Source organism: Podarcis erhardii (assembly GCF_964252035.2).
Source record: "Podarcis erhardii genome assembly, chromosome: 4".
NCBI lineage: Eukaryota > Metazoa > Chordata > Lepidosauria > Squamata > Lacertidae > Podarcis > Podarcis erhardii.
This window is the reverse complement of record NC_138508.1, coordinates 62,876,718-62,891,869: the sequence shown is the minus strand read 5'-3', so window position 1 is coordinate 62,891,869 and position 15,152 is coordinate 62,876,718. Positions and strand designations below refer to the sequence as shown.

General features: G+C 39.4%; 1 protein-coding gene across 11 annotated transcripts in view; it reads right to left on the bottom strand.

Moving 5' to 3' along the window:
• The window catches only part of DMD (dystrophin), a 1,009,769-nt gene that overhangs the window by 110,339 nt on the left and 884,278 nt on the right, over positions 1-15,152 (bottom strand). For all 11 annotated transcript variants that reach the window (XM_081858834.1, XM_081858841.1, XM_081858836.1 and 8 more), the window contains one exon: positions 7,388-7,448. In XM_081858834.1, coding sequence (XP_081714960.1) covers positions 7,388-7,448 — 61 coding nt within the window. The remainder of the gene's footprint in view (positions 1-7,387; positions 7,449-15,152) is intronic.

Sequence of the window (15,152 nt, the reverse complement as noted above, 5' to 3'; positions counted from 1 at the left end):
CATAGAGTTGGAAGAGACCACAAGGGCCATCGAGTCCAACCCCCTGCCAAGCAGGAAACACCATCAGAGCACTCCTGACATATGGCTGTCAAGCCTCTGCTAGTGTGTGTGTGTGTGTGTGTGTGTGTGTGTGTGTGTGTGTGTAGTTTTTCAGAGCACTTGGATTGGCACAGAAAAATTAACTGAATTATTCCAGGTTTTAGGAGGGGAGGAGGTGGATTTGGGCAATCTGAGGGGAGCTTTCAAAAGGTTGCTCATTACTGCTGATTTCTAAATATGAAATTCTACAAGACAGTCTTCTATGGCCCATCCACAACATATGTTTAAAGCACATTTAAAGCATACAGCTTCCCCCAAAGAATCTTGGAAACTGTAGTTTACATACCACAGAGCTACAATTCCTAGCACCTTTAACAAAATACAGTTAACAAGATACTATAGCCATGTGATTTAAATGTGCTTCAAGTGCATGCTATGGATGTGAGTGGCAAACTTGAGTACCTTTTTCACCTCTGGGAAGCATACTGAAAATTAATTAAGATGTTGTTGTAAACATGCTTTTAGTAATACTGAGCACAATCTCTGTGTCAATAAAAGACAATAAAATAGAGGTAGAATAGAAAGAGAGAATGCCAAAATAAAAACAAATGGTTATATGCAAAGTTGTTGGTGCTCAACAGAAAGCTAGAGAACATGATTGGAAATCTATGAGTAGGTTAGCAGAGTTAGTGGGAATTTGTGTTTACTTTTTTTTTTTACAATGTTATCATCACAAGGCTTAATTTGTATGGAAAGTTACATATGGATCCCTATCAAAGAGACACAGCCATGCTCATGAATATCCATCTGGTGTTATTTCCCCCAGGAGGCCAAAGTCACTCAACTGCTATAATTTGAATACGAACAACAACAAAAAAGGTTATGAGGGAAATAATTTAGAGAAAAGTACTGGAAAGAAAAATAATTTCATACTGCACGGTTTCTGTGCAGATTCTCCCTCCTCCCCACCATGTCCAGTTGGAAGAACATGCACAGCATGAAGAGCCAAAGGCAAGTATTGTTACTGAGTTAGATATAATTGAAGAAGGATGAAGTCAGAGATTAGTACAAAGAGAGAAACTCGTGATACCATGTCAAGGAGCATAGGTTGCAAGGCTTCATTTGAGGAAGACCTCAGTCCTGGGACCTGTTTCCACTGGCGGAGGAAGAGGGGTGCGGTGGGTGTGGTCTGCCCCAGGTGTCATTTGGGGAGGTGACATCACTGCGCCGCCCCCTGGGCCGCTTGCTATGGGTGGTGCCCCCTTGGGGTGCTTGCCTTGCCCCCGCAGGCGGCTAGCCCTACCCCGGGTGCACAGCATGTGCACTGCTCCGGGTGCTGGAGCAGCTAGCTCCGCCTCTGCCTGTTTGTACTACTAGATAAATAGTTAAGGATTTTAAAATTAAGTTTCAGTCTTAAGCAACAGGAAACTATCAAATGGCACACATTTAACAGAAACATCAACAGATGGCTCATGGTTAGTTATTCTGCCTTCAGTGGGAAATGTAGCTTCCCTACTTAAATATTGCAAACATGGCATCACAGTGCTACTCGAGGTGCGCGGTGAAAGGTTTGACTGGTAAAGTGCAATCAATATAGTGTTATGCCAGGCATAGGCAAACTTGGCCCTCCAGATGTTTTGGGACTACAATTCCCATCATCCCTAGCTAACAGGACCAGTGGTCAGGGATGATAGAAACTGTAGTCTCAAAACATCTGGAGGGCCGAGTTTGCCTATGTATGTGTTATGCGTTTGTGGGGTGCCAGACCACTATAATCCTCAGATTCAGCAAGTAAATTTAATTAAGGCTTGGGGTGTTAGAAAGTGTGCTAGAAATGTCTAATCCTTGGATATTACAAGTGTTAAAAGCTAATTAAGCCAGGCTAGCCTTCTGTGTTGATGTGATTGCCTAGGTGATGGGCTATAAACAGAACAAAGGATCAAAGGGACGGTGTGAGGCAGCAAATGGGCGGGACCCTCTCCCTCAATAGATTAAAGCCAGAGTAGAGAGTTTGGAATTATGTGACCAAGAAGCAAAGCAGCAGGCAGAGTATGGTGTTTGATTTCTGTTTGAAAATAAAGCTGTGATTTCGGGAGAAACAAGTTCCTTTTGGGGTGTTGATGCTTTGAACCCCTCCATCGTAGGCTCAGGTTGTAATCAGAACCATAGAATTGGAAGACATGCTGAGGATCATCTAGTCCAATCCCCTGCAATGCAAGAATATGCAGGTGTCTCTTATGAGGATCAAACCTGCAACCTTGGTGTTTTCAGCACCACACTATAACCAACTGAGCTATGTGTACATAAACCACATATCCTAAAAACACCACAGTTTCCATTGTGCCTCATTTCCAAAAGGAAACATGGACCTTGATTAAGCACCTGGAACCCCTGGAATGTTGCACCAATCAGAGATTGGGGTGGCGTGCAACGCTGGTGTCAACAGTGGGATTTGTGTTTCCTGGAGGAGGGCCTGTGAGCGAGGTGTTCCTGAGTTGAAATGGTGGGAAGAACAGCAACACTCCTTGAGCAGCTTAAGAGAGGGAAGCAGCAAAAAAGTGGGTGCCAGTGCCAGCAGTTGAATCAGATGAAGCAGAGTGGCTGAGATGCCTCCATGGAGAGGAGAGAATGGCCATGCGAGATGAGGGCCATACCATTGATAGGCTACAGGAAACTGGAAGTGACCCAGGAGCCCAGCTGCAAGGCACAGAAATGGAAGGGGTGGCCAAAGAAATCCAGAGCTGCCTCTGATTTCTCCACTCTCTGGGAGCCTGAACAACAAGAAGAAAGTGCTGCAGAGAAGGGTGAGCCGAGGAGTTGATGCATGGCTCTGAATATGTATATTTTAAAAAACTGAAAATGCCTCCTGCTTTTAGGGATGCTTGAATAGTTGCAGGAGTGTGCACATGTGGTACTAAACAGTAAATGTACGGAAAATAAGTTGTCAGGCCACAGCCCTATCCAGAAGTATGGCACTCACACCTGGAAATGCTTACTCTTAATCCCTGAAGTGTGAAGCCTCTGTAATTATTTAGTGGTGAAGGAAATGTACTCTACACTGGTTCAGGGACACTATCAACTATTCTATGAACAGATGCACAAATTAAGGCTTGGCTAAAATAAAAGAGTGTCAGAAGCCTACTCTGCTTACCGTATATGCTTCTTTCCACAGGACTTTGAACTGATGCAAACCTATGTAGTGTATTAGCCTTAGGGGGAAATGGGATTATTTGTAAATTATGCACTAAAGATAATATGTGATCTAGGAAGTATAAGATGTTGAAGGTGACAAAAAGACTAGATTGGGGAGCTGCAAGGAAAGCAAAGCAAAGGAAGATCTGATAGGAAAAAAATAATAGTTGGCATTTTTTTCTGTACAGTACGTATAGCTAAACACCTATGATATATTGTTTAGTTTCTCTTGATACTATGTCCTGTAGTTCATTATTTACCTTATTTACCAGGCAGGCATTTCCTGGGTGTCCAAGCAGACATTGTAATCAAATGCAACTTTTATAATGCAAGGCAAGCATTTTTTTTTTAAAAAAAATCATTAGGAAAAGAAGCAAAGGGTATCTGCTTGATTTATTTGGCCAATCCATATGGGAATAGCTTCATAAAAGTTGAACACAGTCCTTGCAGATTGCAACAGCTGAAAAAGATGATAATCCTGCAATTGTCATAAGAATTTTGTAGGCAATATACTACCACATGGCAAGAGCGGAAGAAACCATTTTAACAGGTTGTATGATGTTCGCATTTTTATTTTTCGGAGGCAGCAAGTGATAACAGCACTCAGTAAAAGTCCTCTTGTTCAGAGATCCTATCAGCCTGGGGTAGGACCCTTGATGTTCTTTTCAGGCTTTTTGCCATGTGGTGCATTTTATGGAAGGGTGAAGGAAATAAGGATGTCTTTCTTCTTTTCAACCTATACATTTGCCTGCTAAGCTATATAACAACAAAGGGTTTAGGTTTTGGGCTGGCTTCCATATATATCTGAGCATATTATTGCAATATATTGAGGGATGGGGTAGGCTTATAAAAGTAGGAACGGGGGGAAATGTCATAGCCAATGGAGGGGCCCTGCAGTCATGTCTCTCCCTGCACAAAAACCTGATGGAATGGCTACTAAAAGATGGTTGTTTCTTAACATGAAATTATGTATCCTCATCTCTCTCACTTCTATAGCATTACAGAACAGCTGCTGATAGAGGACAGTTAAGGAAGAGGCCTGTTGAACCTGGCTTGTCAAAAGAAATTATGGAGGGATCCTATAGTCGAGGCATAGGCAAACTCCCGCCCTCCAGATGTTTGGGACCACAATTCCCATCATCCCTGACCACTGGTCCTGTTAGCTAGGGATGATGGGAATTGTAGTCCCAAACATCTGGAGGGCGGGAGTTTGCCTATGCCTGCTATAGTCCCATTCCTCCTCTCCTGGAAACGATCTGTCCAGACAATAAATTGGTTCTCCTTGTACCTTATTTAGCTCTATGTCTTTCTACTTCCCTTGACAGTTACCTGATTCCATTCCCTCTCAAACCTGGTTGTTGGTTATTTCCCACTAAATCTATCAATATTGTGTGCCACTGAATTTTAATGGGGGTGGTTGGGGGCTTTCCCCTTTAGGGAATTTTTCCTAAGTACTTTTTGTACTTTGGGGAACCTTAGGTTGGCCTTCAGACTTGATCTGCACCTCCTGGACTAATAAGCAGATGGGAACTTAGTGATATAATGGCTGTTGTTATTCTCTGAATGTTACAATTCAGTTCTTGGCTTAGGTATTGAAATGCATTTAAACCTGTTATATTTAAAGATATATGTTTAGAAGATATTTACTTTGATATCTAATGAAATTATAATTTCTGAGTGGATTTATTTTTTTAATTCACAGCTTAAAGCATAAACAGGGAAGAACAGATTGATGTTTTAACACATGTGCCAGTGACATGGACCAAACAAATAAACTGACAAATAGACTGATTGGTCCATACCTAACTTGCTTGTTAACCACAGAGATGGCAGAAATATGAATTCACACTATGGTAAGAAAAAAAGCAATACATTTCAGATCCAAACAGAAAGCGTCATATGCTTACTAACAAAGTTGGGAAATGACGAAAGTGAATGGGTTAAGCCTACATCTCTATTTGTTTTCTGCCTCACCTTATTGAAGCTGGCAGCAATAATAGTCCCTAAGATACCAATGCAGACAACATAGTAACATGATAACGGAAGCACTCTCTGTTTAAGGTATTTTTTGGGAGATTCTAGTAAGAACTCCTAAACACCATCCTAAGCAGATAATGCTTCACAAATGGTGTGGTATTTGTTAAAAGGAACATGACAAGTAGGCATCACTATGGCATACAACAGCTGATCTGCTTCTATGGCAAAGCCACAATTAAACTGCACTCAAGGCTGAGTGGCCCACAAGTAGGGATGTTTGGTAATAAAGGCACGGTACAACCATCAGGGGTTGTGGAGGCACCAGTGGTAAATCTACTTCTCCCCACAAGGGAGTGGATGGAGAGTAAAGTTGTGCCAGGTGGTTAGCTTGCTTGACTGCCTAGGCCAATCTCCTCAGGGCTTGCAACAGAAAGAGTTATAATCAATCCCTTGGCTGGACTTAATAGACACGCCACATTCCTTTAATAAAGTTGTGGCCTCTTTAATCCCGGCTAGTGTTGTGTTTCTATTTTCTTCCTCCTGCAAATTGCAATAGTTTAACCACAATGCAGAAACTTTAATGACTGTTGGATGCTGTTAATTAATCAACTAGATAAATATGATGCTGTAACTGTCAAAACCAAGTGGCTTGATGTTGCCTAGCATTGAGACACCAAAGAGGATGTTGTTTACGCTTTTGAAGCAACTATTTTCTGATTTATGAACTCATAAAGTGATCTGTCACTGAAAATGTAGAACTGATGAGTTGGGTAAAAAAAAAATCCAAAATTCCAAGCATCATGAAGAAAATGAGAAAAGCACACATGGACAATCAAATATGCAAGAAAGACATCTCCCAACATATGCTCTTATGTTCAGTATCAACAATTTATGTTGCTTTGCAGCAGAAAATCATGTCCAAATTCAGAAAATGTTCAGATATAATGTTTGCTTTCTGAACAGGCAAGAAATGTACGGTAACTCCTTTGAGAATTTAAAGACCAATAGCAAAGAAATAATTTCTATTATGAAATCAGACATAGAGCAGGAGCAATATAAAGGCTGGACAACAGCTTAAGATGTAAATTTCCCGTATTTTCAAACAACAGCTAATGGTCTTGAGTTATGCAAGATGTGTGGGCACAACAAAAGATTAATGCAAAATGCTGCTGCACATGATAAAAATGATTTGCACTGAAAAATTCGCAAATTAATAAATACTTAATTGTACACATTTAACACGTCAATATATTGAATTCTAATATAAGATGAGATAAATTATAAAAAGTAGGGTGACTGCATTATTAAGCGCTTTCTACCCATGTTGGCAACGAAGTAAAAACTACAGAGAAGTCCTTTTTGTGAGATCCCAAATGCAATAAATAGGTGAATTAAAAAGTGATCTTTCTACACAAATCAAAAAGCTTGTAAAAGTGATAGTTGAATAGACTATAAAAATTAAATGTGTGTCACAGGAAATTGTCCCATTCTCTGGTACTCTTTTCATGGATGAGTTGTCCAACCAGTGAGAGAACTATATAATGCATATCACACTGAAGCCAACACTCTTATGATCTATTCAACTATCACTTGAAATGTTTAATTTTGAACAGAAAAAGAGGCTACTTTGCATGCTTTGATCCCTAACTGAAAGTACTACCAGTTAGCTATGCCAACGTGTAAATAATTTTTGAAAGAGCTGGAATCTGCCTCTTTGGGGGCGAGGGTATTTTGATTTCACCCCAAACTCCACCCCCTTGCAAAATTCAGTCTAGGGTAGATTTTAGGAGCTGTATCTTTTAATACTGATTTTCTTTCCTATTATCAAGCAGCAAAATAAGGTGCAAGATGTTTAAAGCAATGGTAGCTGAACAGACATATACAGTCAAAGAAAGGACCAATACACAATATCATTCTTCTTGAATTCTGAACTTTTTAAAATTGCATTTCAAATGTATATTGGTGATTATACTGTCTTTTAACCCCAATGAATCCTCAGAATTCTTTGTTATATGTAAATCTTTTTCTATGCTATCGATGGAAGTGGAGGCTACACTTGAAACATCCAGTATGAACCAGTAGGCTCCAAAAAGAGTAGAATCCTCACAGTTGTTTCAAGGCAAGCTAAGATAATTAGTTGACAGCCCCAAGCATTTAATCATAATAGTTTGATACTTACTTGATGTAGTAGGGCACTTTGTTTGGCGATATTGCCCTCTCCCAGGGGCCCTGGACAGAAGCTGTTAACAAAAAACAAAACAAAAACGAAACATAAAATCAAATAAAAGAGACATGGAGGTCAAGTTCAATGCAAACAGGAAAGACAACATTAATCTCTGGAATTACAATTTTACACTTGGCCACACTGATATGGGTCTGTTTGCTCAGTTGCCCATGAAGGCAGGAAGGATTAACCTGCTGTTCAGAAATTTCTACACTAATCTGAGTGAAATTGAACTCATTCAGCTGCAAAGATAAATGCAAAAACCTCTTCAACTACTAAACTTAAAGAAACGATAAGAAACTGAAGAAGCATGCTGCCTGTCTTTTGGGACAGAAATTTTAGGGCTTCCGCGGCCCTTGCTTCCTGCTGGCTTGTCTTCTGCATCTTCCTCTTAGTTGATTAATTGTCATCAAACAAAGTAATACCTTGGTTTTCTTGTGAGAATTGAAAGACTTACCAGCTCATGTTCCTTTTTTGCTTCCATTGTCAAATGCATATATTATAGAGTTTATTAATAAGATATAATGAAGATGCTGGTGTGAGCACATAAAAATCCAAATGTGCACAGAGGCTGTGAAATAGTGTTGTGGTCCCTACAAATTCCAGCACTTTAAGCACCACATCACATTCAAAGTCTAATGAAATTCACCTGTAATTACCCTTTAAACAAAACACAGCTGAATACTATGAGTAAATTTCAAGTGATTTCTTTTTAAAGCCAAAAAACACACAAAAATCCCTCCACTTAGAACATGTGGAACTTGGGGTTTCTTCATCCATTTTATTTTCTAGTTTTAACATCTTTTAAAAACACATTAGCAAACAAGAAACAACTAGCAGACAAAATGCCTCAATACATGTGTAAGATACATTATGTATGTATTTTCCTATAGCAGTGTTTTATGTTAGATGCAACAGTATCTTGGAATATTTGAATTAGCTGAGAAACTTTATTCTTCATACACTGAATAGGGCATTTAACCTACAGGTTGCCATGTTCCTCAAGAGCAGAAAAGTGGTCATCCCTAGTGCATCCATATATCATGTACATAAATATATATGCCAGGTAATTATAGCATTTCTTGAAGTAGCATTATCTCCCCTATTTGTGAATTAATCTAGTCAAAACTTACTATCACATAATCTTATGTAGCAAGCATTTTTTTTTTTTTTAATGAAGGCAAGCAGTCATCTTCACTGGAACTAAATGCCTTGGAAATAAAAAACAATTCTGTGATGTTCTGCATAACTGGATTTAATGTTCCATCAACAGATTGTGCTGAGGCTGCCCATCGTGCAGTTTTTGCTCTGCTGGGTGATGCCAGCCTTGCATAAATTTGAGTTAACAAAAATATGTGGTACCTATTTCAACTCTGCTCTAAGAATCATGATCTCATTTCTGGCACAAGCCCAAACACTGCAAACAGATGCTTCTTATCTCTGGATACCAGTAGAGGCTTACCATCCATTACAAAGCTAGTCTAGGTAATAGACATGTATCTTTAATTCCTAGTAAGACCATTTTTAGTAGTCAATCAAAGGAGACTGTATGGAAAATGGTTTTTAATATGGCCAGAGAGCTCCCCCCTATGTGTTACTTGCTCAAGATAGATACAATTTCCTATTTGCAGAAGAATATTCGAAAGTGCCTTTCTGTTATGGTACTGCGCAATGTAAAAGAATGTATTATCAGGCACACCAGAAACTACCTGAAATGTTGATTAGGAAAGAGGAATGTATTTCAAACTTCTGTGGCTCATTAAAATAGTTGCATATTACTCTTTTCAACTTAAAAAAAAGGAATACCAAAATGTTTCATGATTATTACAACATGCAAGTATTGCTTTTTAAAAACAAAACAAAGCATAACAATATATTTCACCCTAAGAGGTCAACTATGTACTAATTTATATATTAATATTTTAAAATAATTTATATTATTTTAAAATTAATTGTATATTACTGAAATTAGATGTAGTGCTATGTATGGCACTCCTGTGCCTTAGGATTGTTCCATTCATGGTGAATACAAAGAAATGCAAACGGCTGACAAGTGATGGAACTGCATATGAAAATTGGACCCTTGCCAGGCATCCACCAAATGACAGGATCAGTACGGTAGCACTTTACACTGAATCCTTAAGTTTACACTCTGCACATTGCTCATAAATGTTCGTTTTAAGTGATTGTGTGTGTTGTAAGCACAGGGAGGTGTGGTAAATTTATCAAATGAAAACTGCAGTTAATTCATGAACAATGTAATGAGATACAACCTTTAGATAAAGCTGTGAGTTAACAAGAAGTTCTCCCCATCTCCATTTCAACATGATTCTCCCAGTCTCCATTCTATCCACCCAATAGTACTGCAAGGCAGGTTAGGCTGAAAGACTCAGACTGGCCCAAGATTATTCAGTGAGCTTCATATGTATATGATACTTGAATACTGCAGTGCACGAGTGAATTCTATTCATCCACTGTTGTTCTCAGCCATTTCTGTAGAAGTATAGCACTTTCCCTGTATGCTTTTCATTTTGATATTTGATTTTTTAAAAAGTGGTAAATAGGGAAGCAGCTTCAGGAACTAAGATTGTTTCTAGAGCGGCATTCAGCTAAATGTTATGCAGAGCAGACCTAGTGAAAGTAATGGAACCAATTGAGACTTCCGGGTTAGCGCCTCTGGCAATGGCGGAATTCCTCTGATTGGGAGGAATTTACTCCGTGGAAACAGGGTCTGGCCACCACGGCGAAGGCAGAGACCAACTAAAAATCACAGGCGGGAGAAGCCTGTGAACCTGGGATTCGGCTGGTACCTTTTGCGCCTCCCCTACTCACGGGGAGACCCGGTTTCGGGGATCCGGAGCGACGTGGGGTGAGCGGCGCGGTGCTTCGAATTGATTGCTTCTATTACGGAGTGAAGCCGCATTGCTGTTGCCGGAGAGTGCTGACTTTTTCCTGTGGACAATTCGATTTTAAACAACTACCCATGAGTAGAACGGAAAATTGGATCTATAAATGTCTTAATTTGGCACCGAAACGGGAAGGTTTCAAACAGGAAGTCCGCCTTCCCCTTTTGTAAATAGATTGAAGCAAAGACGCTGCAAGCTAAGGTCTTGGAAAGTCTTCCGCAAAGGATTAAACTTCCATCGATTAAAACTATTAAACCCCCCTTGGAAGCAGGAGAAGACGGGGGAAATTTTGGATCGCGCAAGCCTGCAGGAGAGAGTGATGAAAATTAAATCACCACCGCTCTGAACCTGGAAAGGGGCTGCCAGTAAGATTGACGTTTTGAAGTTCATTGGCTGTGCATAGAACGTATCTTGACAGTTAGCTAAATAAGAGAAATATATTGTTTCCATTGTCCTCTTCTGCATTTAAAAAGGAGGAAAAGTAACTGAAAATTAAAACTATATTTACTGTTTGAACTGTGCTTAAAAGGATTGACACAAATAGAAACTGTTTCCCTCTAGAGGGAGCCTTTGAAACTGTTATAAGAGCTGAGCTGGGGGAACCAGTTGCAAGATAAGAGACTGTGAGAATCAGGGATTGACCTTGGACTATTTGAGAATGTCGACAGAAGAAGCTTTAGTGATTGCATTATGCAAGATAAGTCACTCGTTGGAACAACTCCACAAGAAGACAGATGTTATGACTACTAAAATTGATAACTTGGGACAAAAAGTGACTAACTTGGGACAAAAAGTGACTAATTTGGGACAAAAAGTGAACATCAATACAGAAATTATTCAGGATCTGATACAGGAATCTACTTTATTACCAAATGACATGATAGCACAAGATCCTGTCCTTCTTCTACCTGGATGTCAAATTACACACAATGCTGGTCCCGTTATTGGATGCAGAGTAATGAGAGAACTCCTTCAACTACCTAAATAATGGTAGATCCTATTTGACTCCCAATGCCAGTAAAAATGGTTCACTTAAGCTTCATCTTAGTCAATTTTTTTAAAAGAAATAAAATATTTGTAGAAGTGTTGAGAATAAAATGATATTGCTGCTCTGTAATTTCCTCATACCTGGCAAAAGTATATAACACGATAACAGAGTAAGCTGCAAAACAGTTTACATTTTTTTGCATTTTAGCATAATGACATATGATAAATTAAAACAAGCTAAAGTTGCAATTCTGTTTGAATTTTAGGGTTTTGTTTGTTTGGAATAGTCCTACAGATGGAGTAATGGTTTCCCTATTTACCCATTAACTCCTAACTGTGGGACACTATATTCAGCACATCTGTTTGATTAGACAAGAGGGGGGCAGAAATGTCAAATTTGATTCCAAAATCTTAAAATCAATGCAATAGCTGTTTTTGAAGCACTTGCCTGCTTAAGAGTTCTGGAGAACTCGGATGCTTTGCACATTCCTGTGACTTTCGGTAGGTTCTATTAATGGTATTACACATCTGTGGAATTCGGCATTTTTCTTTCTTGTTATGGATCAACAGAGCTACCTTTACTCATTATGTGCCCTGAAGAACTATGATTCTAGCTGTTCAGGGTGGGTGGAATCTACAAATAGAGGGAGATAATCTTCTAACACCTGGAAATTGATTTTGCAATTTAAGGGTTGTGCTCCTGCCATCCACTAGGTAATACTCCATTATTTGCCTTTAATTGACTCTTTTATATTCCAAAACTAACCACTGATAAAGACTGCCATGTTTCTCTTTTCCCCTCTGCCTGCCGAGGAACCTGGTTGTTTCATTTTCATGACTGATCTGGGTTACAAGCCAAATTTTCCGAAACAATGAGGAAAGCAGCCTTTGCTTCTTTATCACAGAATCCTAAGTGTGTAACTAGTTATATGTAGGGCCTTGGAGGGGCTCACTCACCATGCAGCCTCCATCTAGGAAGTGAGCCTACAAACTGGTCTCAGGATCAGAACATCTAGCCCAATTTTTGTATTTGTTTTTCCTTGTCGCACCAACCGTCATTGTGAAGTATCTTGCCTGACGGAGAGTTCTGGAAAATTCAAAAGCTCACTTTGGCTGATCCTTAAAAAAGGTACCATTCAACTGTGAACTTTGGTGTTTGTGCCTAAATATTGTTATTATTGTCATTCTGTTTTCAAATATAATGCAGACTGTCTTGCACATACACAGAGAATAAAATGTTTGTACTTCCTAGACTTCAGAGAGTGGCAAATCTTCTATAAAGGTTTCAAAGTTTGAAGTTGTGCTTTATTACCTCAAGTCACACAAATGGAATTTTGTAAGGACTGCAAAAATCTATATGGCTAACGAGAGTTACTTTTTTTTACCAGCTACAGTATACATCTACTGCATAGACAACATCTGTCTCTGTAACATTAAAAACAGTTCACTGCCTACTGCAAAGTCATCCACAGAGCGTAAAATCAATCTAGGCCTGGTTTCCTTGCATGTCACAGTTCTGCAAACAGCAATATTACATACACACCTACTTCATTTGAAGATTGTAGTGTATCAGGAAGACTGTACACTCTGTTTGGTACGTTTTTAAGACGTACTATTTGTCACACATTTCTCCTAATTAACAGAGCAGCTCTATTCCTATTCTGCATCTCTATTGACTTTCGTACTGAACTGATGATGTTCCTAATCTCTTCCTGTGTCTATTACTATTTATGATTCCATGACGCTTAGAGCTCTAACTTTTGATCCTTAGTTTTAGAATGAAACCCGTGCCTTACAGTCTACCAAGACTGCCCAAACCATGATCCTGACAGCAATGTTTTGGTGTCAAAACAACCAGCTATGGCCATGAAATACACATGGCTGTAGTGTCATCTATTTGATGAGCAGCTGTTGAAAATAAGGCATCCAACAAAAAATGGCATATCATATAATGTTGCTGTAAGCTGCCCAGAGTGTTTGGGGAAACCCAGACAGATGAGTGGAGTGTGAAAATAATAATAATAATAATAATAATAATAATAATAATAATAATAAGCTTCTGTGACACTGTTCCAGGGTAATTTCCACTGATTACATGAAGTAGCCAGTGATAAATGTATTCCCGTACTTTGCTGAAAGTGATTGCTGGACAATTACATATAAAACATACACATATTTCATTTACAGATTACAAAAGTATTTATAAAATCTAGAACGTTCTTCTTAAATACAAACTATAATCAAAATACAATAATTTTGTTACAGGGACAATACAAGTACCTGGCTTTCTTTTCTGCAGAAGGGCTGACATGATTATTGATCTAGAGGTGCCAGAAGCACTGAGCCACCACATCCCACTTGTCCAAGATGTAAGACTTACTTTGGGCAGGAGAAGGTGAGGGCAGCAGCTGGTGATTCAAGCCCTGATAGAGTGCCTTTTCCTGCTGGCAACTGTAACCACGACTACAAGTCTGATAATTTCAGGGGTGGGCGAGGGGGACATCATTTGTGATATGTGAACCACCTGTATCCTGCTGAGAATTCTGGGATTTCTGTTTCCAGTTCCTGGTGGGAAAAGATGCACTAATGGAGCCCGAGATTGCACACTACAGCTATCTTCTCTTGACCTATAAATTTCTGGGCCTTGGGGCAAGAGGAGAAGATGGCAGACACTTTGCAAATGTTCACATAGAATACTTGCAAACCTCTCAGGCCTTTGTAAGGGTTCAGTTGCAATGCTGCCAAAGGCTCAAACCCTTTTGGGGAAAGCAGTGGTGTGCATATGGTACTTCAAGTGAGGAAACAGCATGGGAGGAAACTTTGAGAGATCTTATCATGGATCTCCCACATCTCACCTTGTCTGTCTTCAATATGGTAAAACAGAACATGAGATTATGCCCCACACCCACAGATCACAGAGCCGCAGATCACACTGAAATAATAATATGTCTTTCTTTAAATATAAAATAGAGAGCAAATATATGGGGGTTGGTTGGGGGGGATGAAAATGGACCATGTATTAAGTTCACTATCAACACCTGCTTATGCTTTCATCTAGAAAGTGCTAAAGCCTGTAACTTTCAGAACTCAACACAAATTCTCTTTCTAGCCTTGAGTAAGCAAACAACTGCAGCCCTTAAATAACTGCATGAGCACCACAAAGTAATACTTTTACTCATCAGGTTCATAGTTCCAGTTACAGATAGGTAGCCGTGTTGGTCTGCCATAGTCAAAACAAAACAAATTCCTTCCAGTAGCACCTTAAAGACCAACTAAGTCAGTTCTTGGTATGAGCTTTCGTGTGCATGCACACTTCTTCAGATACACTGAAACAGAAGTTTCCAGACCCTTCTATATAGTGAGAAGGTGGGGAGGGGTATTACTCAGAAGGGTGGTGGGAATGGGTGATTGGCAGATAGCTGTGATGAGCCTGTTGACGACTCTTAACGACTGCAATAGGTCTTACAGGAAAAAGCAAGGGGTGAAAAGGTGAAAAATGGCTTTGTCATGTATAATGAGATAAGAATCCAAGGTCTTTGTTCAGACCAGGTTTTTCCATGGTTTTGAGTTTGGTGATAAGTTGTAATTCAGCAGCTTCTCTTTCCAGTCTATTTCTGAAATTCCTTTGTAGTAAAACAGCTATTTTGAGATCTTGTATAGAATGTCCTGGGAGATTGAAATGTTCTCCTACTGGTTTCTCTGTCTTGTGATTCCTGATGTCCGATTTATGTCCGTTTATTCTTTGGCGTAAGGTCTGGCCTGTTTGTCCAATATAGAGAGCTGAAGGACACTGTTGGCATTTTATGGCATACACAATGTTAGATGAT